Source organism: Physella acuta, unplaced genomic scaffold (assembly GCF_028476545.2).
Source record: "Physella acuta isolate Inbredline_101_S28 unplaced genomic scaffold, ASM2847654v3 ptg001158l, whole genome shotgun sequence".
Taxonomy (NCBI): domain Eukaryota; kingdom Metazoa; phylum Mollusca; class Gastropoda; family Physidae; genus Physella; species Physella acuta.
In genome coordinates this window covers 195,063-223,062 of record NW_026732675.1, presented here as the reverse complement: position 1 = coordinate 223,062, position 28,000 = coordinate 195,063, and the positions used below count along the sequence as shown (strand labels likewise).

Here is a 28,000-nt window from a genome sequence, read left to right as displayed (position 1 = left end):
GTTTTAAAGTATTTTATTATTGGTAGCCACAGTTTTAAAGTATTTTATTACCCTTTACACAAAGATTATCATGAAATTGTTAGTTTAACCTTGATCTTTAGAAATCTGGTGATGTAGTGCTGGTGCACTTACACATGGTGATAAACACTCTGCACACTTACACCTGGAGTTGCACAGCCGGTGCACATTGAAGGTCAATGACCGGTAGAATTCCTTGTAGTTTGTCTTCTCAGGCTGCAAGCGTCTGCTGGTTTCAAATGTGTTGATGGAGTGCTCTGTTTCTATCACTGAAATATACATCGATATGTTTCACTTATAGTAGATAGTATGTTAGGGTATTGTTTCTATCACTGAAATATACATCGATATGCTTCACTTACTAAAGTAAATATAGATAGTATGTTAGTGTATTGTTTCAGTCACTGAAATATACATCGATATGCTTCACTTAAATAAATATAGATAGTATGTTAGTGTATTGTTTCTATCACTGAAATATACATCGATATGCTTCACTTACTAAAGTAAATAAGATAGTATGTTAGGGTATTGTTTCTATCACTGAAATATACATCGATATTCTTCACTTACTAAAGTAAATATAGATAGTATGTTAGGGTATTGTTTCTATCACTGAAATATACATCGATATGCTTCACTTACTAAAGTAAATATAGATAGTATGTTAGGGTATTGTTTCTATCACTGAAATATACATCGATATGCTTCACTTACTAAGATAAATAGATAGTATGTTAGGGTATTGTTTCTATCACTGAAATATACATCGATATGCTTCACTTACTAAAGTAAATAAGATAGTATGTTAGGGTATTGTTTCTATCACTGAAATATACATCGATATGCTTCACTTACTAAAGTAAATATAGATAGTATGTTAGGGTATTGTTTCTATCACTGAAATATACATCGATATGCTTCACTTACTAAAGTAAATATAGATAGTATGTTAGTGTATTGTTTCTATCACTGAAATATACATCGATATGCTTCACTTACTAAAGTAAATAAGATAGTATGTTAGGGTATTGTTTCTATCACTGAAATATACATCGATATGCTTCACTTACTAAAGTAAATTATATAGATAGTATGTTAGGGTATTGTTTCTATCACTGAAATATACATCGATATGCTTCACTTACTAAAGTAAATATAAATAGTATGATAGTGAATTGTTTTTATCACTGAAATATACATCGATATGCTTCACTTACTAAAATAAATATAGATAGTATGTTAGTGTATTGTTTCTATCACTGAAATATACATCGATATACTTCACTTACTAAAGTAAATATAGATAGTATTATAGTGTATTGTTTCAGTCACTGAAATCAATCAGGTAAAACAATTCAGTTAGATTGTTAAAATAAATCAATTATTAATCAACTTATACTTTATGTTTATTAATCATTGAATCATGATTAATTTCTTTTCAATCCCTGGAGTATGTGGAAACTTCGACGTCACGCTTTTGTATACACAAATTTTACCCCCCCCCCCCCCCTCTCCACGTTGTCGCATTGTCATAAAAAGCCAGACCCGCCTCGCTTCCCTCTCATAATGACGTCACTCCTTAGCCTATCCATATACATTTTTTTTAACAAGATCTATAACATTGAGCATAGGTCACACCATTCAACTTCTATTACAATTTTAATAAAATACTTAAAAAAAAACTTTTTAAAAAACCACGTTTTTCTTGTGGACTAAAGAGTAGAAAATAACTATTTACATACATTTGATCACAAAAAACGTGGGTACGTTCACCATCAAATTTCCCGACCCATCTGCCCGACCCACGTTTTTTGTCATCAAATGTATGTAAATAGTTATTTTCTACTTTTTAGTCCACAAGAAAAACGTGGTTTTTTAAAAAGTTTTTTTTTAAGTATTTTATTTTCTCCTTTTTAGTCCGTTGCTACACACGAAAAACGTGGTTTTTAAAAAGTTTTTTATATAGTTTATTTTCTACTTTATCTAATCACTTGATTAAGTATGACTTGACTAAGTGTTTTTAAATACACGGACTAAAAAAATCTTGAGCGACCGATACACTTTAAACAGAGAAAGGGTGTAATTTACGTTGCTGGCGTGGAGATCTACTCACGAATCACGTGATCAAATCTCCCATAAACAAACAAATAAACGCGAAGCTGAGTTAAGGAAAAACGTGTTTATGTGTATTTTAGCATGCCCAGCGTACCAACCGTGTCACCGTTAACAATGTGTTACCGTGTCCGTTCTCCTTTTTAGTCCGTTGCTACACATAAAAAACGTGGTTTTTTAAAAAGTTTTTTTTAAGTATTTTATTTTCTCCTTTTTAGTCCGTTGCTACACATGAAAAACGTGGTTTTTAAAAAAGTGTTTATAAATACACGGACTAAAAATCTTGAGCGACCAGGATTCGAACCTGGGTTGTCGCGGCCACAACGCGAAGTACTAACCACTATACGATCACGGCCAGCGCGCTCACATCGATTGGGGCCGAAGTAACTGTGTCAATAGGCCTCAAGTCTTGTCGGTATCTTTAGAAATCATGTCCTCAATTTTATGGTCCTTGGGGCGTAATTAAATTAAGCTAATTACGGTCACTAATTGCTAGTTTTTATGATTGCATCTGAAATTGTTAGGCGAAAGTAGCATGCATGCCAAATTTCAGGTCTCTAGAGCAATCAGAAGTGGGCTAATTTTCGATGTCAATTTTAACAACAAACAAACAAACAAACGCGAAGCTGAGTTAAGAATAAAATACTTAAAAAAAACTTTTTAAAAAACCACGTTTTTCTTGTGGACTAAAAAGTAGAAAATAACTATTTACATACATTTGATGACAAAAAACGTGGGTACGTTCACCATCAAATTTCCCGACCCATCTGCCCGACCCACGTTTTTTGTCATCAAATGTATGTAAATAGTTATTTTCTACTTTTTAGTCCACAAGAAAAACGTGGTTTTTTAAAAAGTTTTTTTTAAGTATTTTATTTTCTCCTTTTTAGTCCGTTGCTACACATGAAAAACGTGGTTTTTAAAAAAAGTTTTTTATATAGTTTATTTTCTACTTTATCCAATGACTTGATTAAGTATGACTTGACTAAGTGTTTATAAATACACGGACTAAAAATCTTGAGCGACCAGGATTCGAACCTGGGTTGTCGCGGCCACAACGCGAAGTACTAACCACTATACGATCACGGCCAGCGCGCTCACATCGATTGGGGCCGAAGTAACTGTGTCAATAGGCCTTCAGTCTTGTCGGTATCTTTAGAAATCATGTCCTCAATTTTATGGTCCTTGGGGCGTAATTAAATTAAGCTAATTAAGGTCACTAATTGCTAGTTTTTATGATTGCATCTAAAATTGTTAGGCGAAAGTAGCATGCATGCCAAATTTCAGGTCTCTAGAGCAATCAGAAGTGGGCTAATTTTCGATGTCAATTTTAACAACAAACAAACAAACAAACAAACGCGAAGCTGAGTTAAGAAAAACGTGTTAATAAAATACTTAAAAAATACTTTTTAAAAAACCACGTTTTTCTTGTGGACTAAAAAGTAGAAAATAACTATTTTCATACATTTGATGACAAAAAACGTGGGTACGTTCACCATCAAATTTCCCGACCCATCTGCCCGACCCACGTTTTTTGTCATCAAATGTATGAAAATAGTTATTTTCTACTTTTTAGTCCACAAGAAAAACGTGGTTTTTTAAAAAGTATTTTTTAAGTATTTTATTTTCTCCTTTTTAGTCCGTTGCTACACATGAAAAACGTGGTTTTTAAAAAAGTGTTTATAAATACACGGACTAAAAAAATCTTGAGCGACCAGGATTCGAACCTGGGTAGTCGCGGCCACAACGCGAAGTACTAACCACTATACGATCACGGCCAGCGCGCTCACATCGATTGGGGCCGAAGTAACTGTGTCAACAAGCCTCCAGTCTTGTCGGTATCTTTAGAAATCATGTCCTCAATTTTATGGTCCTTTGGGCGTAATTAAATTAAGCTAATTACGGTCTCTAATTGCTAGTTTTTATGATTGCATCTGAAATTGTTAGGCGAAAGTAACCTGCATGCCAAATTTCAGATCTATAGAGCAATCAGAAGTGGGCTAATTTTCGATGTCAATTTTAACAACAAACACATCCACGCGAAGCTGAGTTAATAAAAACGTGTTAAAAACGTGTTAAAAAGCAGACTTGTAAAAACGCTAAATAACTGCTAATATTCCGTTTTTAACATTACTTTTCTACCATTACTTTTTAAAATGCACAGGTATTTCGTCACAATTTTGATCTCCCCTCTTCATCGTCACAAATCATAACAAAAGTTCGAATCCCTCCCCCCCCCCTAATAGTCGGCAGTTGCAGAAAAAAATTACTCTTTCAGTAAATGTAATATACACATTAGGCCAATAAATTTATTTGTCGATCATTGGAATTAATAAATTCTGCAACCGTTGTAAAACTTAATCAGAATATTCTTCTAAGCCCAACTGTTTTATTTAGATCGATGTCGAAATTGCCGATCGATATCCGAGAACTGCCGTAATGTTTTATTGCGTAAAGTTCACGTGTACGTCGTTTGCCTACCAATGGCCGCTTGATTGAGACCCCGCCTGCCATTGTTCGTGATTTGCGGCTTATTTCGGTGAGTTGAGACTTAACGCATGCCATTGTTCGTGATTTGCGGCTTATTTCGGCGAGTTGAAATCCGAGCGGTGAGCGGAATGAACCGATCAATAGGAAACGAATGTACTGGGGAATAAACAATTCAGGTTCTGGCTCTAGCACTTCCGGTGATCGGGAGATCGATGGCCAGACTTCGACCTGTGGTCGGCCGTGAGAAAAATCTGGGGTTTGAAATATGAGGGTGAAATAAAGGTAACATTGGGTTAGCCGTATACCAATTAGTGGCTTAACCAGAACGAGCCGACCCGCGGCATATCATACGCCGCTTGTTAGTTGTTTTATTTTCTACTTTTCAGTAATTCATAATTTGTGAATTCGACAGTACCAATGCTGCCATTGAAAATATTTGCTTTAAAACACAATCAGTAGGTCGTTAAGGACGATACTACCCCACCCTCCTTTCCCCCAACCCCTACCCTACCCCCCCCCCCGTGAAAGCAGCCTCCTCTTAGTTACCTCCCTTAAATTTAAAATCGTTTCAAACTAAATTATCTGCCCCTTATAGCCGTCACTAAACCCGGCTCTACGATTGTAAACATTTAGCGTGAACCAAAGTTCACCAGACCATGTAGGGGTGGGGTGGTAGGGAGCGCGCTTACAGCTTGGTGTTTTCTATCGTCTCCAAGAAGAGAATTATATATATATAGATGTTTACAGTTAGTTTTAAGTCATACTACTGATTTAGTTATGAGGACAGAGGCCTACCTAAAGGAGTAACAGCGATGTGGAGACTGGAATGAAATAAATAACTCTTATTGTGGACATTATTGTACACACCAAAAATATATACAGTAAAGAAATACTTGAGAAATAGCCCCGAGAGAGAAGCAAGTCTAAGAGACTCAAGATACTACGAGCAGTATAAGAAACCTTTGCCGGTTTAGGACATCCCCCCCCTCCCCCCCTTCCGTCAATTACCCTCCCGGACACCCCCATTTCTCCGCCCCCGACATTACTCGCTGGAGATATTAACCCCCCCCCCCCTCACCGGGTAATTACCTCCTCACGGAAGCTCAAGAACCCGGACCCAAACCTAAACCTATATCTAACCATAACCATAAGCCTAAGTCTGAGCCTGCCTTAACCCTAACTTACCCGAAAGCGATCCGTATTGCATCTATATGTAAATGACCGGAGTGGAGGTATGTCCTAGGGCCGCCTAGGGGGCGAGGGGAAAGACGTAAGGGAGGGGGTAATTAACGGAAAAGGGGGGATGATATCTCATGCTTTTATCTTCTCTATACACATAGCATATTTATTTAACTAACAATGAAAGGTAAGATGGGGGGGGGGGGGGGGGTTTATAGTGGGGGTCTGATTCCACCCCCTCGCCCAAAGATCCTCAAAATGACTGCTTGTCTCATCAAATTATGGCGTATATATAAATATATATATATATATATATATATATATATATATATATATATATATATATATATATATATATATATATATATATATATATATATATATCACAGATAATTTTGCAAACATATTTTAAAGATATTTCAAACAGGACTGACTAGATGATGTGGGTAGTGTGTTTTTGACTACCGTCCTTGTCCTCTTAAGCGTGCGGTAGATGTTAAAGTGCTGGACATCGAAGGTGAAGTCCCGGACTAGAGGCGGGTTAACCAGCTGTACACCGTTAGCTCTACGCTGGCGTGAAGGGGAGGCGAAAGGTTTGTTGTGAGACCGACGACAGGGATCCAGAATCTGTAAAAAGTGAAGAGAGTGACGTCACAGCGCTGAAATTTGAATGTTTAGAGATTTGTCAGGCACATAAAGTAGGCCTTTGTGTTTTGTCTGAGGTTTTAAAAGTCTTGCTGTGAAGCATTTTCTCTGTTCAACATCTGCGACAGGAAGAGTTTTACTATAAACTGCTAAAAAAAAAAAACCCCAGAGCTAGCAATTATTAATCAACTCCAGAGTTTCTTCCAGGCATCTCTTCGGGGAGGTGGAGCCCTCCCAAAGAAAGTCTACCCCCCCCCCCCCCCCCCGAGCGAGATGGAATTTATGTAGTAAACATAAAAAAATGACATATTAATTTATTATACGTTGCATAAAAGGTATATGTAGACATCAAAATCAATTTTTACTTGCCTCCTTCGTCTCAAAAGTTTGTACTAACTTCTTCAGTTCCAGCGTGGAAGCGTAATCACATTCTATTGAAATTGTTGCCAAGTCCAAGTGTTCCCCCCCCCCTCCCCCCCCCACTCCAACCGAAAATTTAAAGTGCCCCCCCCCCCCCTTCCCTTGAGAAAAAAGTCTGGAAAAAAAAACCCCACTAAAAAAACAGTTCTTGTCGTGTTGGGCTCTCTGCAGACCTCCCAAGGTGAGTTCCAGAACGGAACTTACCTGTTTTAAGCTTGACTGTCTTCAGTTATAATTGTAAAATGTCTATATTGTGTGATTATGTAACGTTTTTTTTATTGCTTTTGAAAAATAAAAGTTTACAAATGTTATAGATTCCAGCCTACAATTGTTATATATGAATTTTTTGGGAGAGGGTAAAATTATGAAAAAGACAATTAATTAGATTATTAATTTGCATATTAATAGACGCATTAGTTGCATTATCTCATACAATATGTCTTCTAGTATTGCAATCTACAAGGTCTACTGATGTATTTGTTTTTCAACTTGATAATTCTAAAAAACCCACCAAACTATTTTGTTTAGAACTCATGCTCTATATAATTTTTCCAAAAGCAAATAATAACTTAAAGTTGTATTTATAAGTAAGCGGTCAACCTAAGGTGAGGAATTTGAAATAAATGTAGAGTTAAGCAACGAATTATCTCCCATATGTAAACCCAAATGCCGAAATTTCTTTCAAGGGAATTAACTTTCACAATTATAGCTAAATTAAAAAAAATGTAATTAAGACATGCTTGTAAAACACAATACAACTCTTAAAATTTTATTAAATAAACATTATTCCTAATTTTTTAAAAATATTAATTACATATTCTGTCAAAACAATATAATTTATCAATTGACTACTTAACTGTAGGTTGTTTAAAAGTATAAACAGTAGCTTTATTATAACATACTTCTATTCAATATCGATGACATAATTTTCAGATATATCATTCAAACTGATGTACTGATTAATTTTTGATCCCCAAAATAATGGGACGCATTGAAACATTTCACATACGGGTAACTGTTTAAGAAAGGGGTCGGTAACCCCTTGAGTCGGAAGAACCAAAAGTTTCAATTTACGAAAGTTCGTAGTTTTAAAGAGCCACTAACATTTTTATTTCAATATTTTGACATTTGATTAGGATTAGACCTATAAATTTGATTTTAGATTTGAAATAAATAGCTTTAAATATGAAAGAATATTTTTATTTTAAAAATGTTTTAATATTTCACAAAAAAACATGTTAAACAATTTTATCTAGCTCTGCTATGATGAAAAATTAATAACTATAGGATTATCCCAATCCACTTTCAGTGTTTCTTCCAGACTTTTTTCTCCGGGGGGGGGGGGGGGGAGGGGGCGGTAGACTTTCTTCGGGGGGGGGGGGGGGGCGGACACTGTTAAAAGTATATATTTTCTATATAAATTATATAAATTTCATTTCGTTCGGGGGGGGGGGGCGGTAAACAATTTTCGGGGGGGGGGGGGTCGCCTGGAAGAAACTCTGTCCACTTTACAAGCCAATAACTTGCCAGGCAGCCTCAGCACGGCAAACTCCGACTAACTGGCTTGGATATCGGTTTGATTTTCGTGTACCGGTCGCTTTTGTCCTTTTGTCCTCACAAGGCTTCCACCCCTCTGAACCCAGGGTAAACTCGTACCCCACCGTCCAGTACCCGGCTCAACAATAGGAAGCTAATAACCAAAACAAACTACGTCACTCACGTCAAATTAATGATTACTGACGGATAGAGAAATGCATTTTGAATAAAATAACATTACCCATTTAACGATATTTGTAAAAAGTCGGCACTTGGGCAGTGGCAAGAATGGAACGGACGTCATCGGCTGTGCGGCTGGGCCTGATGCCCAAGCTGCTGTCAGTATACTTTCTAACGCACCTACTCATTGTTCTCTGATGAGTGTTTTTATCATGTTTAAAGTTATTTATATTCATTATATTTTTAATGTTTTAAAAATAAAATAATATATATAATTAGTATTTGTGCTTGGAACTGGAGAGCCGCATCTTAACATCAAAAGAGCCGCATGCGGCTCGCGAGACGCAGGTTGCCAACCCCTGGTTTGAGAGATTGCGATAAATATTGTTTAAATATTAAAAAAATAAAATTAAAAAAAAAGTTTATGGCTAGTTAAAAATTTCAGCCTTTTAGAGTGATAATATAGATTCCTAAAAAATCTGAAGATTTTTCAGCTAGAGGACGCCTATCTTTCTTTGTAGTGTGTTCCGTCCTGAATTGAAATCATCTAACGTATGATAAACTCGACTCCTCTCACAACGCCTTCAAACTTCGATACCTAAACATAACTAGACTCGATGCTCCAGAACTACGACACCAACTCACTAAAGTTCAATACAAACGATACTCCCAATCTACAACGATTTAACTGGACCATCTTATACACGATAAAGGTCAACACACTTCGATATCTTAATAAAGCAATGTTCGATACTCCCGGACTCCAGAACAACGATACTTCATCACCTACATTCTCATTTCTCTATTACCAATCAGATTCCACTAGACTTACAACTACTAGACAACAGCCAAATAACAAATACGATACTTTGTACACCCGTCATTACAAAACCGATTTCGAATTCAAAGTCAGAGAAAACGAGACTTACAAGCCCTACTAAAAACCAAAATTGCACGTATTTTGGAACGCCCCATCATGCGCTTGAGCGATCAATAAATCAACATTAAAATTAGATAACCGTTTGAAATGTTCGAAATTTAAATTACGGACTTATTTAAACTAAATTAAACGTTTTCTACAGCAATTACTTGACACCAAAATAAAAAGGCAAAGTGACTGGTAAAAAGCGCCCTGACCTTTCCAAATTAGGGAGGGTAGGGTTGCATTTCACCAATGCGAATAAATATATGCCTATATAGGCCTAATTTGGGGGTGGGGGCGCAAAATTGATAGTTCGTCCTGGGCGCCGAAATAGATCGCTACACCTTTGTATATTACCATCTATAGTTTATAAAAGATAATCAAAATTAATTATTATTAGGTATTTTTTATAATGGCGATACAACATTTTGCCCCCCCCCCCTAGGGAAGCAGAGGCGTGGTGAGTAATACTTGCATTAGCGCGGGGCCCGGTATTGCTTGATTTGTTTACACAATTTGGCCACTATTTTGCCGATTGTAGGAAAAAAAGTCACAGGAAAAAAAGTCACAGGAAAAAAGTCACAGGAAAAAAAGTCACACATATATATTTGCATGATATTTGTTAATACTTGTATGTATTAAATATTATGAGAGTGCAAATTAACTTAGGATTAATTAAATGTAATGTAATGTGTAGGCTGTATACGCATAGGAATTTTTATATTTCATCTAAAAATATTTATTATGAAATATATAGATTGTAATTATTTTAAACTTAAGATTAGTAGCAGGGGCGTAGCGAGGGGGGGGGGGGGGCGGGGGTTGCAGACCGCACCGGGTGACACCATTTATGGGGGGTGACAACAAGGCAAAAAATAGCAAATATAGAGAAAAACTTGAGGGGGGGGGTGCAAATCGAAAGTTTGAGGGGGGTGCAAATCGAAAACCTGAAAGCTTGTCCCCGGGAAGGGTCGCTACGCCTCTGGGGGTGACACCATTAAGTGCCGCACCGGGTGACACCCGACCTCGCTACGCCACTGATTAGTAGCATTTAATAGAATGCTCTAAAGTCCACGTTTTTCATCGTGTTTTTTTTAAATACCAATATTAAATTACCGTGAAATGGTAAGTTCCTCTCACTTGCTGCCCTCAACTCATGGCAACAATAGTTATGTTTAGTTCAACCTTCTTTACTGCCCACATTTATCACGTTCATTACATAACAAAACTTAGGATCAAAACAGAAAGCCGACAAGGTTCAAAGGCTGTCATTGACGCATAACGTCAACAACACAAAATATGTTCGGACAATGCCTACTGAGGAGAGGCCGACCAGAGAATAGCCTACGGCAAATGTGCCTAAATTTCTTTTATAATTAACTTTTCTACCGCGTATTTAACTAAATACGTAACAAAAGTTGAGATTGTTGTGTTAATTATCTTAGAGTATTTTTACTTACAATTGTTATAAATCATAATGCTTTTAACGTCTATAAATAATTTATGCTATCAAAAAATACAACCCACAACAATAAACATACAAACTTTTACAATTTTTTAACAAATTAATAAAAATATTTCTAAAAAGATTTTTGTGACTTTTTTCTGTGACTTTATTTCTGTGACTTTTTTTCCGATAAAATTTTTCCACTGTGACTTTTTTTCTGTGACTTTTTTTCCTAGCAAAAACTGACTTTTTTTCTGTGTTTTTTTTTTCCTGTGACTTTTTTCCTTTCACCTATTTTGCCATCCTAGTTTATTATTTCTACAGCAGTTTTAAAGATGCGTGTATTTATTGGAATTTATACCATACAACAATGTAGGCAGTTATTTTCTCATCCTAGTTTGACATATTTTACATAATTTTAAGATGCGTGTATTTATTATAATTTATATCATACAACTATGAGGTAGTTATTTTGCCAGCCTAATTTGTATTCTTTTTACAGCATTGTTAAAGATTACAATTTAAACCATACAACAATGTAGGTTATTAAAAAAGAAGGAATTTAAAAGTCCGGTTTTAACTAAACAATTATATACGTCTAATTATAAATTAGTTGAATAAGGATATTTAAGGGAAAAAAATTGCACTTACCATAATTGGAATTCAATAAACCAGAGTATGGATAAACACAAAACAAATAGTTGCATAGGATATTTTTTTTTCTTCAGCATGTGATGGGACACCATGCCGGCCAGCAAAGTAGTGATATTCGACAACGCACGGTGAAGTCTGCTCCGTGTATCACGTGAGGATCGATACCGCACACAAACAAAAGAAATTATGACCGTGCGTGTTGTTCACATAGCGGAACATGGTATCGGTATTCGGGTGGAAGAAGTAGTATAGTGGTATCGGTATTCGGGTGGAAGAAGTAGTAGAGTGGTATCGGTATTCGGGTGGAAGAAGTAGTTTAGCGGTATCGGTATTCGGTCGGAGGGGGTAATTTTGTGGTATCGGTATTGAGGAGGAAGGGGTAGTTTAGCGGTATCGGTAATGATGGGAAGGGGTAGTCTACTATATATATAATAATATAATATATACTTAAAATATATACTTTTAACAGTGTCCGCCCCCCCCCCCCCCCCAACCACCACCCTCGGAAATTTTAATAATCCCCCCCCCCCTAGAGAAAAAAGTCAATAAGAATTACTGCCGAGTAGGGGGAGTGGTTATGGGACACAGACAAACATTTTTGTTTTTTTATTTAAAGGGGTGGGGGTTAAACAGGGGTAGTGGTGTGTGTACTAGATCTATGTTTATTTTCTTGGATATAAGATTTTACTTTTATTTATTTTTTCTTTTTTTTTTTCTTTTTTCTTTTTTTAAATGAACAGATTTTATTTAATATAAGTTTGCACTAAACGATGGCCTTTAGCACACAAGTGTAGAAACATATGATGAAAAGGTTTATATGTCAAACACATAACGTGGATCGTGTCTTATTTACATAGAATATTGACAATGCTTTGAGACGAGTCTCTATGCACAAAATGGTAGGAAACTTTATGAAACACGAACAGTAGCTGGTTTATCTTTTACTGTACTGTGCAACGATACACATTGGCAAAAATGATGTAGATTTTATCTGGCACGGTTTAGCTACTTTTGTATGTGGTGTGTACTAGAGTACATAAAATACAGACTACTGTATCACGGTACACGATTTCAGAGGCGTAGCGAGGGGGGGGGGGGACGGCGGGGGGGGGACGACATATGTACCCGGGCGCCGACCTTAGGGGGGGGGCGCCAAATTGAAAGTTTGAGGGGGGGTGCAAATGAAAAGTTCGAGGGGGGGGGGGTGCAAATCGAAAGTTTGAGGGGGGGGGTGCAAATGAAAAGTTCGACGGGGGGGGTGCAAATCGAAAATTTGCTCCCGAGGGGGGCGCCAAATTGAAAGTATGTCCCCGGGCGCCGGGAAGGGTCGCTACGCCTCTGCACGATTTGGCTGAGTGTTATGACTTGGAGTGTTTGTCATGTATCAGGTACATTTGTATGGGATGCCTACCAGTGGCGGAACTAGAAAAAAAGGGCCACCCCGCAAAGATTTTTTTTGGGCCATATATATATATATATATATATATATATATATATATATATATATATATATATATATATATATATATATATATATTTTTTTTTTTTTATAATTTTTTATATATTTTTCGTTTTGTTTTTGAATAATAGTCGTATGAATCAATGGCTGTCAGTGACTCTGTAAATTATTTATCTAACTGGATACACTACAATTTCATTGCGTCCATAAACTTCAATTTTAAAAGAAATTTAACATTAGTATAATATTACTTTGTTTACTTTTATGTATATTACGCAAAATTTTAGTTATAGCTTTCAAAATTGAACTATAAACTTTTTCTTTATTTACTCTGTCAATTAAAGAGTTAATTATATATCGATTTTATGATAAAATTACTTCCCTTGTAGGAATAAACACTAACCCTTAACTCCCTTTAGTAGCAAAATAAGTCGTGACAAAATCCCAGAGCTACAATGTTGTGCATCTCATAACCTGCCTGGTTCGGTGAAAGAAAGATGTGTTCTCGGTGTTTTACTAGAATATGATAGTTTATAATTTGCACACTTTTACTTAAGTAAAGTACATAATCCTCTTTAGACCTAGCGATCCATTGTGAAGATGAATTAGAGTTAATATGTTTCTTGACCTCGGTATATGAATAGAAGGTGTGGTCAGCACTATGCCCAGCCGTCTTTACTTTCCCTAACATGAGTCAGATACCGACCAACTCTAGGTTAACTCAGGGAGGTTCTACTGACCTCGACCAGGATTCGAACTCGAGACTGTCGGGTTATCATCCTAGCGCTCTACCGCTACTTTAGTATAGAGTGTAAAATCGTATGAACAGTATTTCATCAGGGTGAGTGAACATCTCGTAATAACAAGGATAGATGTCGTATAATTGTTCAAGTATCATGAATATATATTGGAAATAGAAAGAAACACAAGAATTTTAATGGTAAATAATGTATTTAATAAACAGTGAACAATTCCTAGGACCAAAAAAAGTTTCTTTAAAACTTCTAAATGAAATGTTAAATTTTCATTTTTTTCGTAAATCATTCCAGCAAAATAATTTAAAAAAAACTGTGTTAAGTCGAAGTGCTTTGACTGTTGTAAAACATGTATTTGCTGTATTTAAATATTCCACATGTGAATTTATTACTAATTGTTTCAAGTGTACAAGAAAGTTTTCATAAGTTTAATGAAATAAAATATTTACCAATGTAGAAACATAGGCATTAGTAATGAACCATTCAATATGAACAATATAAAAAAATAATTACATTTTATTTACATATCTTTGACATGGAGAAGACCAGATTCGTAGTTTTGATGGCAGCATATGTTTGGTGGGGCTGTCAGGATTTGGTGAGTTCAGTGTTTGGTGGAGCTGTCAGGATTTGGTGAGTTCAGTGTTTGGTGGAGCTGTCAGGATTTGGTGAGTTCAGTGTTTGGTGGAGCTGTCAGGATTTGGTGAGTTCAGTGTTTGGTGGAGCTGTCAGGATTTGGTGAGTTCAGTGTTTGGTGGAGCTGTCAGGATTTGGTGAGTTCAGTGTTTGGTGGAGCTGTCAGGATTTGGTGGAGCTGTCAGGATTTGGTGGAGCTGTCAGGATTTGGTGAGTTCAGTGTTTGGTGGAGCTGTCAGGATTTGGTGGAGCTGTCAGGATTTGGTGGAGCTGTCAGGATTTGGTGGAGCTGTCAGGATTTGGTGGAGCTGTCAGGATTTGGTGAGTTCAGTGTTTGGTGGAGCTGTCAGGATTTGGTGGAGCTGTCAGGATTTGGTGGAGCTGTCAGGATTTGGTGAGTTCAGCGTTTGGTGGAGCTGTCAGGATTTGGTGAGTTCAGCGTTTGGTGGAGCTGTCAGGATTTGGTGAATTCAGTGTTTGGTGGAACTGTAAGGATTTGGTGGAGCTGTCAGGATTTGGTTAGTACAGTGTTTGGTCGAGCTGTCAGGATTTGGTGAGTTCAGTGTTTGGTGGAACTGTAAGGATTTGGTGGAGCTGCCAGGATTTGGTGAGTTCAGTGTTTGGTGGAGCTGTCAGGATTTGGTGGCGCTGTCAGGATTTGGTGGAGCTGTCAGGATTTGGTGAGTTCAGCGTTTGGTGGAGCTGTCAGGATTTGGTGAGTTCAGTGTTTGGTGGAGCTGTCAGGATTTGGTGAGTTCAGTGTTTGGTGGGGCTGTCAGGATTTGGTGAGTTCAATGTTTGGCGGGGCTGTCAGAACTTGGTGAGTTCAGTGTTTGGTCGAGCTGTCAGGATTTGGTGGTGCTGTCAGGATTTGGTGAGTTCAGTGTTTGGTGGAGCTGTCAGGATTTGGTGAGTTCAGTGTTTGGTGGGGCTGTCAGGATTTGGTGAGTTCAGTGTTTGGTGGAGCTGTCAGGATTTGGTGAGTTCAGTGTTGGGTGGAGCTGTCAGGATTTGGTGAGTTCAGTGTTGGGTGGAGCTGTCAGGATTTGGTGAGTTCAGTGTTTGGTGCAGCTGTCAGGATTTGGTGAGTTCAGCGTTTGGTGGAGCTGTCAGGATTTGGTGAGTTCAGTGTTTGGTGCAGCTGTCAGGATTTGGTGAGTTCAGCGTTTGGTGGAGCTGTCAGGATTTGGTGAGTTCAGCGTTTGGTGGAGCTGTCAGGATTTGGTGGAGCTGTCAGGATTTGGTGGAGCTGTCAGGATTTGGTGGAGCTGTCAGGATTTGGTGGAGCTGTCAGGATTTGGTGGAGCTGTCAGGATTTGGTGAGTTCAGTGTTTGGTGGAGCTGTCAGGATTTGGTGAGTTCAGCGTTTGGTGGAGCTGTCAGGATTTGGTGAGTTCAGCGTTTGGTGGAGCTGTCAGGATTTGGTGAATTCAGTGTTTGGTGGAACTGTAAGGATTTGGTGGAGCTGTCAGGATTTGGTTAGTACAGTGTTTGGTCGAGCTGTCAGGATTTGGTGAGTTCAGTGTTTGGTGGAACTGTAAGGATTTGGTGGAGCTGCCAGGATTTGGTGAGTTCAGTGTTTGGTGGAGCTGTCAGGATTTGGTGGAGCTGTCAGGATTTGGTGGAGCTGTCAGGATTTGGTGAGTTCAGCGTTTGGTGGAGCTGTCAGGATTTGGTGAGTTCAGTGTTTGGTGGAGCTGTCAGGATTTGGTGGAGCTGTCAGGATTTGGTGAGTTCAGTGTTGGGTGGAGCTGTCAGGATTTGGTGAGTTCAGTGTTTGGTGGAGCTGTCAGGATTTGGTGAGTTCAGTGTTTGGTTGAGCTGTCAGGATTTGGTGAGTTCAGTGTTTGGTGGGGCTGTCAGGATTTGGTGAGTTCAGCGTTTGGTGGAGCTGTCAGGATTTGGTGAGTTCAGTGTTTGGTGCAGCTGTCAGGATTTGGTGAGTTCAGCGTTTGGTGGAGCTGTCAGGATTTGGTGAGTTCAGTGTTTGGTGGAGCTGTCAGGATTTGGTGGAGCTGTCAGGATTTGGTGAGTTCAGTGTTTGGTGGAGCTGTCAGGATTTGGTGAGTTCAGTGTTTGGTGGAGCTGTCAGGATTTGGTGAGTTCAGTGTTTGGTGGAGCTGTCAGGATTTGGTGAGTTCAGTGTTTGGTGGAGCTGTCAGGATTTGGTGAGTTCAGTGTTTGGTGGAGCTGTCAGGATTTGGTGAGTTCAGTGTTTGGTGGAGCTGTCAGGATTTGGTGAGTTCAGCGTTTGGTGGAGCTGTCAGGATTTGGTGAGTTCAGCGTTTGGTGGAGCTGTCAGGATTTGGTGGAGCTGTCAGGATTTGGTGGAGCTGTCAGGATTTGGTGGAGCTGTCAGGATTTGGTGAGTTCAGTGTTTGGTGGAGCTGTCAGGATTTGGTGGAGCTGTCAGGATTTGGTGGAGCTGTCAGGATTTGGTGAGTTCAGCGTTTGGTGGAGCTGTCAGGATTTGGTGAGTTCAGCGTTTGGTGGAGCTGTCAGGATTTGGTGAATTCAGTGTTTGGTGGAACTGTAAGGATTTGGTGGAGCTGTCAGGATTTGGTTAGTACAGTGTTTGGTCGAGCTGTCAGGATTTGGTGAGTTCAGTGTTTGGTGGAACTGTAAGGATTTGGTGGAGCTGCCAGGATTTGGTGAGTTCAGTGTTTGGTGGAGCTGTCAGGATTTGGTGGCGCTGTCAGGATTTGGTGGAGCTGTCAGGATTTGGTGAGTTCAGCGTTTGGTGGAGCTGTCAGGATTTGGTGAGTTCAGTGTTTGGTGGAGCTGTCAGGATTTGGTGAGTTCAGTGTTTGGTGGGGCTGTCAGGATTTGGTGAGTTCAATGTTTGGCGGGGCTGTCAGAACTTGGTGAGTTCAGTGTTTGGTCGAGCTGTCAGGATTTGGTGGTGCTGTCAGGATTTGGTGAGTTCAGTGTTTGGTGGAGCTGTCAGGATTTGGTGAGTTCAGTGTTTGGTGGGGCTGTCAGGATTTGGTGAGTTCAGTGTTTGGTGGAGCTGTCAGGATTTGGTGAGTTCAGTGTTGGGTGGAGCTGTCAGGATTTGGTGAGTTCAGTGTTGGGTGGAGCTGTCAGGATTTGGTGAGTTCAGTGTTTGGTGCAGCTGTCAGGATTTGGTGAGTTCAGCGTTTGGTGGAGCTGTCAGGATTTGGTGAGTTCAGTGTTTGGTGGAGCTGTCAGGATTTGGTGAGTTCAGCGTTTGGTGGAGCTGTCAGGATTTGGTGAGTTCAGTGTTTGGTGCAGCTGTCAGGATTTGGTGAGTTCAGCGTTTGGTGGAGCTGTCAGGATTTGGTGAGTTCAGCGTTTGGTGGAGCTGTCAGGATTTGGTGGAGCTGTCAGGATTTGGTGGAGCTGTCAGGATTTGGTGGAGCTGTCAGGATTTGGTGGAGCTGTCAGGATTTGGTGGAGCTGTCAGGATTTGGTGAGTTCAGTGTTTGGTGGAGCTGTCAGGATTTGGTGAGTTCAGCGTTTGGTGGAGCTGTCAGGATTTGGTGAGTTCAGCGTTTGGTGGAGCTGTCAGGATTTGGTGAATTCAGTGTTTGGTGGAACTGTAAGGATTTGGTGGAGCTGTCAGGATTTGGTTAGTACAGTGTTTGGTCGAGCTGTCAGGATTTGGTGAGTTCAGTGTTTGGTGGAACTGTAAGGATTTGGTGGAGCTGCCAGGATTTGGTGAGTTCAGTGTTTGGTGGAGCTGTCAGGATTTGGTGGAGCTGTCAGGATTTGGTGGAGCTGTCAGGATTTGGTGGAGCTGTCAGGATTTGGTGGAGCTGTCAGGATTTGGTGAGTTCAGTGTTTGGTGGAGCTGTCAGGATTTGGTGAGTTCAGTGTTTGGTGGAGCTGTCAGGATTTGGTGAGTTCAGTGTTTGGTGGGGCTGTCAGGATTTGGTGGAGCTGTCAGGATTTGGTGAGTTCAGTGTTTGGTGGAGCTGTCAGGATTTGGTGAGTTCAGTGTTCAATGAGATAATCAGTCAGATCTTGGTGAGTTCAGCTTTTGATGGCAGCATATGTTTGGTGGGACTGTCAAAACTTGCTGAGTTCAATGTTTGATGAGATGGTCAGAACTTGGTTAGTTCAGTTTTTGATGGGGATGTCAAAACTTGGTGAGTTCAGTTTTTGATGGGGATGTCAAAACTTGGTGAGTTCAGTTTTTGATGGGGATGTCAAAACTTGGTGAGTTCAATGTTTGATGAGATGCTCAGAACTTGGTGAGTTCAGTTTTTGATGGGGATGTCAAAACTTGGTGAGTTCAGTGCGACTGTTGGTACTCGTGATGTGGTTATCTGTGCTGTTCACTGTCGTGTCGGTGTCGTCACAGTCTATGCTGAACCCGTCGTTACTGTACGCGCCCTCAGAAACGTCAGACTTCTTACAGCAGAAACAGCAGCATTTTGATAACCGGACAAAGAAATTGTCGTACGGCCTTAAAGATCTTAGAGGTTCTGGGATTCCAGAGTCTTCCCAGGTTTTGAGTCGTGCGGGAAGAAATTTTGGTGCTTTTTTCTGTAGAATGTTGACGACGATGATGAAGATGATGAGGAGGATAACGGGGACTCCCACCCCGACGAGGACCTCCCAGCCGGCGAGGGAGAGGCCGAAGATGGCGAGAGGGAGTAAGAAAAAGACCAGGATAAGGTACACCACAGCGAACCAGCGGTACGTGTGGACGATCTGACCCAGGTATTTAGCCAACCCCAGGGGCAGCTTGCGGGTCGGGGGGATGACGTACCACAACACGACCCCGGAGATGTTGAAGAATAGATGACACAGCGCGATCTGAAGCGACTCTCTGAACGTGGAAGGTGACGAGGTCAAGGCTGCAAGGATCCCGGTGATGGTGGTGCCAATGTTGGAGCCGATGGTGAGGGGGTACATCCGGTCAAGGTGGATCGCTCCCACCCCGACCAGGGGGGTGAGGGCTGATGTGAAGATAGAGCTGCTCTGTACAACGATGGTCAGACCTGCGCCCACGAGAATGACGAAGTAGCCGGTCAGGTATTTGAAAGGGCCCGGGAAGTCAGCATTCACAACTCTCTGTTGAGAAAAATAAAATAAACGTTTGTATAAACACATTTTTTTAGAAAGCTTGAGTGGATAAAATAATTTTAAACTGCCGCCTGGAATTGTATCTTTATATGATTTGAATGAAATACATCATATTCTAATTTCTATTTTAAATAATGTTGACCATTAAGGTTTTCTTGTTTGTTTTAGAATAATTTTCAAAATGTAGGCATACTTGAGATTTTTCTATTTTTGTTTTTAATGTTATGGTTCGTTTATTTTATGCAGATGTATAATTTCTTTTGTTGTATGGAGATATTATAATTTTTGGCTCTTTAAAAAAAAATGTTTTATTTTCCAGTTATTTTTGTTTTAGCTATTACCAATAATTTTTACTATTATTTATGTAAAATGATATTTAATTGTACATTAGTTTTAATAAATATTCGGAAGCAATGCTAAAGATTACTTTTGAAAAAAATGTGTTCTCCTATAATTGTCTCAAAGAACAAAATAATATTTTACTATCGATTTTGTCATCGATTTTCATTTTCCTATTGTTTTTGTTAGCTCAAAAAACAACTGTAGTACAAACCTGAATAATCTTAGCGATGGCCCCCTTGAGTAAAGAGCTGAGGATCTTCACCACCAGAACGAGGCAGGTACACAACAACACAAGGGACACAACCAATAAAATGGCGCCTGCTGCTGCGTCTGAGCCGCTCCATTCACCAAACACGTGATCACCTACGACGTAAACAATATTAATTAAATCATTAAATTAATCATTATGTAATCACTATTCTGGAGAATCATAATATTAAAACTGCTAATATAGTTTCCGTTTTATTAAATGGGAGCCTAATTTTAAAATGCGGTTTTAACGGCGCTAATTAAAACTTTATCTAAAGAGAAATGGTCAAGAGGGTGTGTGTGTGTGGGGGGGGGGGGGTCATACTATTTCACTGTTACTAATTACAACTACCACTTAGTACACGGCTTGACCCTACCACGCTTAATAAAGTATAATAATTAATGTATGCAGTGTCTTCAGCTAGTTATGTCAGAGTAATCATCCTTAGCATGTTAATGAACTTTGACCTACCTGGCACAATGATACTTCCGTTGACCTCTTCACCTTTGGCGATTGCTCGGATTTTACTTGAAGACAACTGTAAGGACATTTTTTACAAAACATTAATTCAATTCTATAAGCGGACTTTTACTGTTGGTATTTGATTAATTTCCTTAACATAAACCTACTTTAACATAAACCTACTTCTATGATTTTCTTGGTAAAGGGCTCTGTGATGGCTTTGAGCATTTTGGGGTTGGAGTTTGAGCTGGAGTCTGATTGGTTGTAGGCGAGGTCTTGGGTGATGGCGTCGGTCATCCGGAGCAGGTAGTCGGAGGCGACCTCTAGCGGCAGGAGCACCAACACACACAGCCAGTTGAACATGTCGTGGACGGTGGCGGCGGCAAATGCACGTCTGAAAAGGGGGGGGGGGGGGGGGAAGAGGGTGATATTTGAAGATTAATGAGTGCAATGTGGCGTATACAATGTTGATGAGTAATACATTTATTGGAGGATAACAGTTTTCATGTACAAAAACTATCCATGTATAAAAACTATCCATGTACAAAAACTATCCATGTATAAAAACTATCCATGTACAAAAACTATCCATGTACAAAAACTATCCATGTACAAAAACTATCCATGTATAAAAACTATCCCACACAAGCACATTTCCCACACCAAAACTATCCACACACAAACACTGTCCCCACACAAAAACTATTCCCACACAAAAAATATCCCCCCACAAAAACTATCCCCACACAAAAACGATCCCCACACAAAATTTTCCCTACACAAAAACTATCACCACACAAAAACTATCCCCACACATAAACTATCCCCACACTAACACTATCCCCATAATAACACTATTCCCACGCAAAAACTATAACCACACTAACACTATCCCTACACAAACACAATTCCCACACCAAAGCTATCCCCACACTAACACTATCCCCACACTAACACTATCCCCACACAAAAGCTATCCTCACACAAACACTACCCCCCACACTTTCCCCACACAAAAAATATCCCCACACAAAGACTATCCCCACACTGGCTTCAGATGACTCACCTAAAGTCACTTTTGACGTTAACCTGCCCCAGCGAGACTAGAGTGTTGGTCACTGTTGTCCCTATGTTACAGCCCATGGCGATAGGAATTGCCAGACGAACTTTCAGTACTGAAACACGTTCAACATTTGGTTAGAGACATCACGTTTAAAGTGACATAGCAATGTTAGTCACGGGGAAAATAATTTGGGAAAAATCTGTGGAAGGGAGGTCGGGAGATGTGATCGTAAGAATGTGTACATGGTTAGTGTGAAATATAGCACGCGAAAGCTTGGCCATAGTGTTTTATGGTAGATATTCAGTGTTTCTTTCAGACTTGGGGGGATGGGGGGGGGGGGGCACTGGTAAAAGCATGTATTCTCAATAAAAATGATATTTCGTTTAATTCGTTCAGAAGGAGAGGGGAGGGGAGGGGCGCGGTAGACTACTGGGCAGGTGAAGAAGAGTTCGACTGTTTCTGTGACCTCGGTATATGAAGGGATATTGCCCAGGCGTCTTTACTTTCCTTATTATAAGTCAGGTACCCATTAGAGTTGGGCGGACTCAGAGCTGGATACGTAACGACCCAAGTCAGGAACCTGAACTCGAGACTTTCTAGTTAGGAGTCGAATGCTCTACCACTAGACCACAACCTCCCCCCTACCAGTATGGGCTTGCACTAATGTTTAAACACATCTAAAATTCAACAAAAAAAATTCTAGTCTAGTGTTTTTCTTTTAACAAGCCGCGTGTTTTCTTTAATAATAACAATCGACTTAACAATGTTTACCTACAAACCTATAACTATGTTTTCATTAGCGGAACTAATTTGCTGTACAATGTGCCTGTGTGCACTTTACTATCAAGGAAATAAAAGAAAACCTAATTTATTTAATGAGCCACTGTTAATGACTTGATCTAATTATAAACCCTAACAGCGGTAGAATGTTCACGACACTTCCTTCAGCGGGAAAAATTGTTTTCGTCATGGACACGTTCTAAATTAGTTGGAGGAATGGAACAATGGGGAACTTTGTTTGACATGAATTTATAATTAAGGTGACCTATGACCGACCTTAACCTACATTTAATGAACTTAGCGAATTTATTGTTTTCTCAAATTAAAATAAATATTTATGAATTTAGTTAATAATAAACAGAAATTCACAAATGTATATAAGACACAATGTGGAATACAAACTAAGAATAATTTAATATTATGTTTTTATCTGTTTTTTTTATCATAGTTTGTATTAAAAGATAGGCCTTTTAATTTTTTAATTAAAAAGAATGTAATTTATTTTTTAAAAACCAATTTATATTATCTCCCTTTTTTCAATTGCCTTACCTCACTGGTCTAACTCGCTTATATATACATCAGATTTGTTAAATGTTGTATCCGTGACAAACCGATTATTATATGTAGCTCATATTTTATGGACCCGAATACAAGGATTCGATCCGACCCAGATAAGAAATATTTACGACACAAGTCTGTAACAGTCGGCCCCATTGAATGGGAAATGAATGTCGTGCCAAGGCATAAATTACAGGGGTAGTAGAGTGTAACAGGAACTTACTGCCGGCCGACACCATGGAGACGATGATTGACGTGGACGTTGATGAACTTTGAACCAGGACCGTTGCCAGGACCCCAACCATCAAACCGGCAATCGGGTTGCTCAGTAGAACAGAGCTCCCTAATGCTTCACCTGCGGCTTTGCCTGGATAAATATATATAAAAATTAATTAATTAACAAAGCACAAAGACACTTACACACACCCACAGACACACAGATATATATATATATATATATATATATATATATATATATATATATATATATTATATATATATATATATATATATATATATATATATATAGGTGTCTGTGTGCATAATGTGATTATATAAATAGCCAATAGATAAGGTTGTATATGTGTGTTTTTTGTGATGTCTTTGTGTGCATGTTTGTGGCGTGTTTATGTAAGTATGTATGTGTGTGTGTGTGTGTGACATGAGATTTATATAAAAACTGTTTGGTTTTCGATCTATTCGAATTGTTGACTAATGGTATTATTATAGTGTAAATTTTGTAGAGACTTGAAATTATGTTTTCGATATTTCTCACACTGTAAATTAAAACCTTTAAAATTTAGCGTCTAGAAAAGTCTAGCAGATTTTTTTTTTGCCAACCCCAACCAAAACATGACCCCACGTGACAGTGACGAATGCGAGGCTAGTACGTCAGAGATAACTCCTCCATGAATTAGCGTGCCCGTGGATTGTCTGCCCCACCAGCCTTCACGGAAACTATTTTTTTTGTTGTTGTGACGAGTGTGACGTCAACAGGTAGGGAAAAAAACCGGAGGTTCTAACACACCTGAAGACAATGTTTTGACAGAACTGAACACATAGCCAGGGGTTGGAATGTTGTATACGGCGCGGCTAGGGAGTCCTTGAAGTGAAGGGGACGGTTCACACGTACGGTAAACTTAGGGGGGGGGGGGTGAAATGGAATAGGGAGGGGGATCGCTTTTGTCATGTCGTGACCTAGACTGATGTTATGGGCTGTCGCAGAAACAAAAAATAATTATAGGGCTCTTTTCCTTTAGGGGGTGCCATGTGACTATGGTTTGAAATCAATTAAATTATATCTACGTTATTTATTTTTGGATTGTCATCAATTTTATCCCGAAGGTAAACCAAAACTTAACATAAATCTAGCACAAGCGCTGTAAACTAAGCTGTAAACCTGTTTAAATCCGTTAGCATGTGAAGGTGTCCATAATGTATTTTTTAAATTTTGAAAAGAGAACATGTCTGGTGCAAGGGAACGTTTAAATCCTGTTTGCCCTTTTAATACTTGAAATTTAAATCATCTTCGCTCTTTTAATAGTTGGAAATTTAAATTCTTCACTGTCGATTTGATAATTGAAAAATTTAAAATCTTTATGCCCAATTGTTAGAAGATTTAAAATCTCGTTTACCCTTTTAATAAAAGAAATAAAGTATAGCCTTTTTAAAATCCGGAGTCATGATTGTCCGCAAGCGATAAAATAAAATTTAAAAGTGTCCTTGGTGAAGATTCTTCGCGGCTTAGTGAATTATTGTGCCAATAGTAGACTGTCTGTAGAGAAAAGAAAACTGAAATGTCCACTCACCCCCGAGCAGCTGGAAGGCCGAGCTGAGAAAGTCCAGAGAACAGATGAAGAGGTACATCAGGCCGACCAGGAACACGAACCTCAGGGCCAGCCAGACGACACGCTTCACCTTCCCTACTGTGTCCAGGTCTGGGGATATATCGGATTAACATGGAACCATGGACTTATCAAGGTACTCAGCACAGGATTAGATTAGGTGGACCACAGGTCTGGGGAGATATAGGATTAACATGGAACCATGGACTTATCAAGGTACTCAGCACAGGATTAGATTAGGTGGACCACAGGTCTGGGGATATATCGGATTAACATGGAACCATGGACATCAAGGTACTCAGCACAAGATTAGATTAGGTAGATCAATGTAACACAACAAATGGTTGAACAAATCGATGGAATTTAAATAACATTAAATAGGATGTTTTGAACTTGGGCCTTTGTCAATGAAAAGTCAAAGAAAATTTGAAAAAAAAAACAAACAAAAAAACAATCGTAGTAGACGAAGAGCCTTAGCAAATTAAAAATGAGCGAAATTGCAAATGCTTAATTAATATCCAGAAGGAGGCAATGGTGTTTAAACAATTTTAGGTCTTTGTCAGAAGATCCCAATAGTTTTGATTAACTTACATGAAACTCTGAATATGATTATGTTTATTTAATGATCGCTCTGATTGGTAAAGTAAAGATAGGGCTAGACTAAAAGTGTTTGGGGCTGAATTATTGTTACGTATGAAATTTCGAATGATTATTGTGACTATGAATAAAAAGCGAAATGGTACTATCTAACTGAAATGTATAGCCAGCTTACCTTCCCATTGCTCAGAGTCGTCGTTGAGCTCAGGTAGAGCCCACGGATCGTCATCGATCTCGTCAACTTTCGTCGCCTCCTTCTCCTTTACGTCGCCACTGTCCACGGTGATGACGTAATTGAGTTTCTCCGGATAGAAACCGGCCTTGCCATTGGAGTATGGCGCGTGCTTGACGTCTGCTTTAGCCTCGTTCTGGAAAGAAATAATATGGCAAGCGTTAAGTAGCGTTTTAAATTAGAGATTTAAGTATTATATAACATGCACAATAACTTTTCATCACAAAAAGAAAGAAATGAAATTAGTAGTGCTGATGATTTGAAGACCTCTTAAATACTAGTATTGTTATTGTACTTCGCCAAAAAAAAAAAAAAAAAAAAAAAAATCAAAATAAAAGTTTAAATTAACTATACTCATCTTAGAATTTAACTAGCAAAACAAAATGTTTAAATAAAATGATAATCGTTATTGTTTAATAAAGTTTAATATCTCGTTATAATTATCTTTAATATTTTGGCGAGAAGAAACGAATAAGCTACATTACAGAAATTATAGTCAACTTTAAAATTAGCAATTTGTTAATATTAATCATAGACATGATGTGGCGCTGTTCACTAAATCAAAAAAATTACTCTAGGCTAAACTACTTTAGGCTAATGCACTCTAGGCTAAAATAATTTAGGCTAGTGTACTCTAGGCGAATTAGTTTAAGCTAATGCACTATAGGCTAAATTATTCTAGGCTAATTTACTCTAGGCTAATCTACGTTAGGCTAATCTACTCTAGGCTAATCTACTCTAGGCTAATGTCCCCTAGGCTAATCTACTCTAGGCTAATGTCCTCTAGGCTAATGTCCCCTAGGCTAATGTCCCCTAGGCTAAAGTCCTCTAGGCTAGCGTGTGAAGCCTACCTGCATTGTGTCGTGTCCCTAGTCTGACCAAAGCCGGTGCGACAGACCAGGTTTATATAGGCAACCGGCCGGCCGGCTGAGACAATCCGGTCATTCGCACGGGGTGAAGGTAAGTGTGGTGTACCTGGCCTCAGTTCTTCACCGCCCAGGTAAGAACATTGAGAGGTTTATGTAAGGGGGTTGGGGATGCGGGGGGAGGGGGGGGGGTTATTTCCTGTCGCAAGTTTAGTAGGTCAGAATACTATTTTTGTTTTACGACCGTATACCACGCCTTCTATTTTTGCTACTTATTATAACTTGTGTTCATAACATTTATAGTCGATAACGTTGAAGAAGAGGTTTTTAAAACAGCTCTGTTTTAAGAGCTCTTTATGATAAAATAAGTACATCTTATGCATATAATGTAGAATCAATTTACATTTATGTGCATGTAAAATTCTTTCACTTCTGTAAAAAGCAGTCCAGTGTTTTTTGAATTTTTCTTTACATTTTTTAAAGTCTTGATCCAGGAGAAACGGAAGTCACTTTAACAGAAAAACAAGAAAGAAAAAAAAACAATATATTTTTTAGCATTCTTGAACATCCGCGATTTCCGCTGGCATTGTTTTGAAAGGGTTTGAACTGTCTTTTAAATCTATAGGCCTGCAGATAACATAATAGGATAGTCGGCGACAACATAGTTTTGTTGAAGAATGAGGAGGTACAACATCCGGGTATTTGATAAACCCAAGGGTCAGAAGAGTCCATTTGTGTTTAGGGGTTACGCAGGGCATGGGTAGTGCATTGTCAGTGGGGGCAGTCATTATTTTATAAGCTTTAATTAGTTCACATGGTCTGTTTGTTTATCCGTGGGCTTGTGACTAATCTTGTAACTCAGTTATAACCCAAGTCTATATTTTAAGTTCAGTAACAACTTTCTTTGTCCCTATAGAAATACAATAAATTAAAATAAAAATAAAAACCTATAATAAACCAAAAAAGATATAATACCTCACATCTAATGCACTAATGTCTAGATGCATTCGTCTCTGAAGACAACGCAAGAATATCTAACTTTTAATTAAACTAATAAAACATTAAATTTGAAATTGAATTATTATAAAGATTACTTTATAACCAGTTTGCAAGTTTATATTCTTTTTTAATTTCATTCAATTTAAAATCTTTTTATTATAATGGTATTTCTACTTATCTTACTTGCAAGCTTTTGTCAGGTCTTGTTCTTTGGTTGTTTCTCTCGAACGCTCTACCACTCGGCCACACAGTCTTGCCCTACCACTAGTGTTACTTTCAGGCATCTCTTCTGAGGGGGGGGGGGGGGGCGAAGAAACTCTACCCCCCCACACACAAATAAAATGTAATTTATATAGAAAATATATACTTTAAACAATGTCCGCACCCCCCCCCCGGACATTTTAGTCCGACCCCCCCCCCCCCACCGGAAATTTTGTTCCCCCCCCCCCTCCCTCGGAATATAAAAATGTCTGGAAGAAACACTGCCTACCACGCC

General features: G+C 38.8%; 2 protein-coding genes across 2 annotated transcripts; both read right to left on the bottom strand.

The window, feature by feature from the left end:
• On the bottom strand, positions 1-11,702 carry LOC131956556 (uncharacterized). The gene is made up of 3 exons (XM_059321072.1): positions 11,604-11,702; positions 6,237-6,429; positions 1-287 (listed from the first exon to the last, which is right to left on the bottom strand). The coding sequence occupies exons 1-3, from the start codon at positions 11,604-11,606 to the stop codon at positions 85-87; spliced, it is 399 nt and encodes a 132-aa protein (XP_059177055.1). The 5' UTR covers positions 11,607-11,702; the 3' UTR covers positions 1-84.
• A 6,753-nt stretch (positions 11,703-18,455) lies between these two features.
• LOC131956558 (sodium-dependent phosphate transport protein 2B-like) lies at positions 18,456-26,580 on the bottom strand. Its single transcript, XM_059321074.1, has 9 exons — positions 26,491-26,580; positions 25,583-25,775; positions 24,775-24,903; positions 23,190-23,333; positions 21,632-21,740; positions 20,749-20,959; positions 20,575-20,641; positions 20,065-20,216; positions 18,456-19,499 (listed from the first exon to the last, which is right to left on the bottom strand). The coding sequence occupies exons 1-9, from the start codon at positions 26,494-26,496 to the stop codon at positions 18,699-18,701; spliced, it is 1,812 nt and encodes a 603-aa protein (XP_059177057.1). The 5' UTR covers positions 26,497-26,580; the 3' UTR covers positions 18,456-18,698.
• Between the last annotated feature and the right edge of the window lie 1,420 nt (positions 26,581-28,000).

Coding starts and splice junctions, on each gene's coding strand:
- LOC131956556 (XM_059321072.1), bottom strand. Junction 288..6,236: donor CACACTACCCACATCATCTA/GTCAGTCCTGTT, acceptor TGTATATTTCAG/TGATAGAAACAGAGCACTCC.
- LOC131956558 (XM_059321074.1), bottom strand. Junction 24,904..25,582: donor CGACTCTGAGCAATGGGAAG/GTAAGCTGGCTA, acceptor ATATATCCCCAG/ACCTGGACACAGTAGGGAAG. Junction 20,642..20,748: donor TTACCAAGAAAATCATAGAA/GTAGGTTTATGT, acceptor ATGTCCTTACAG/TTGTCTTCAAGTAAAATCCG.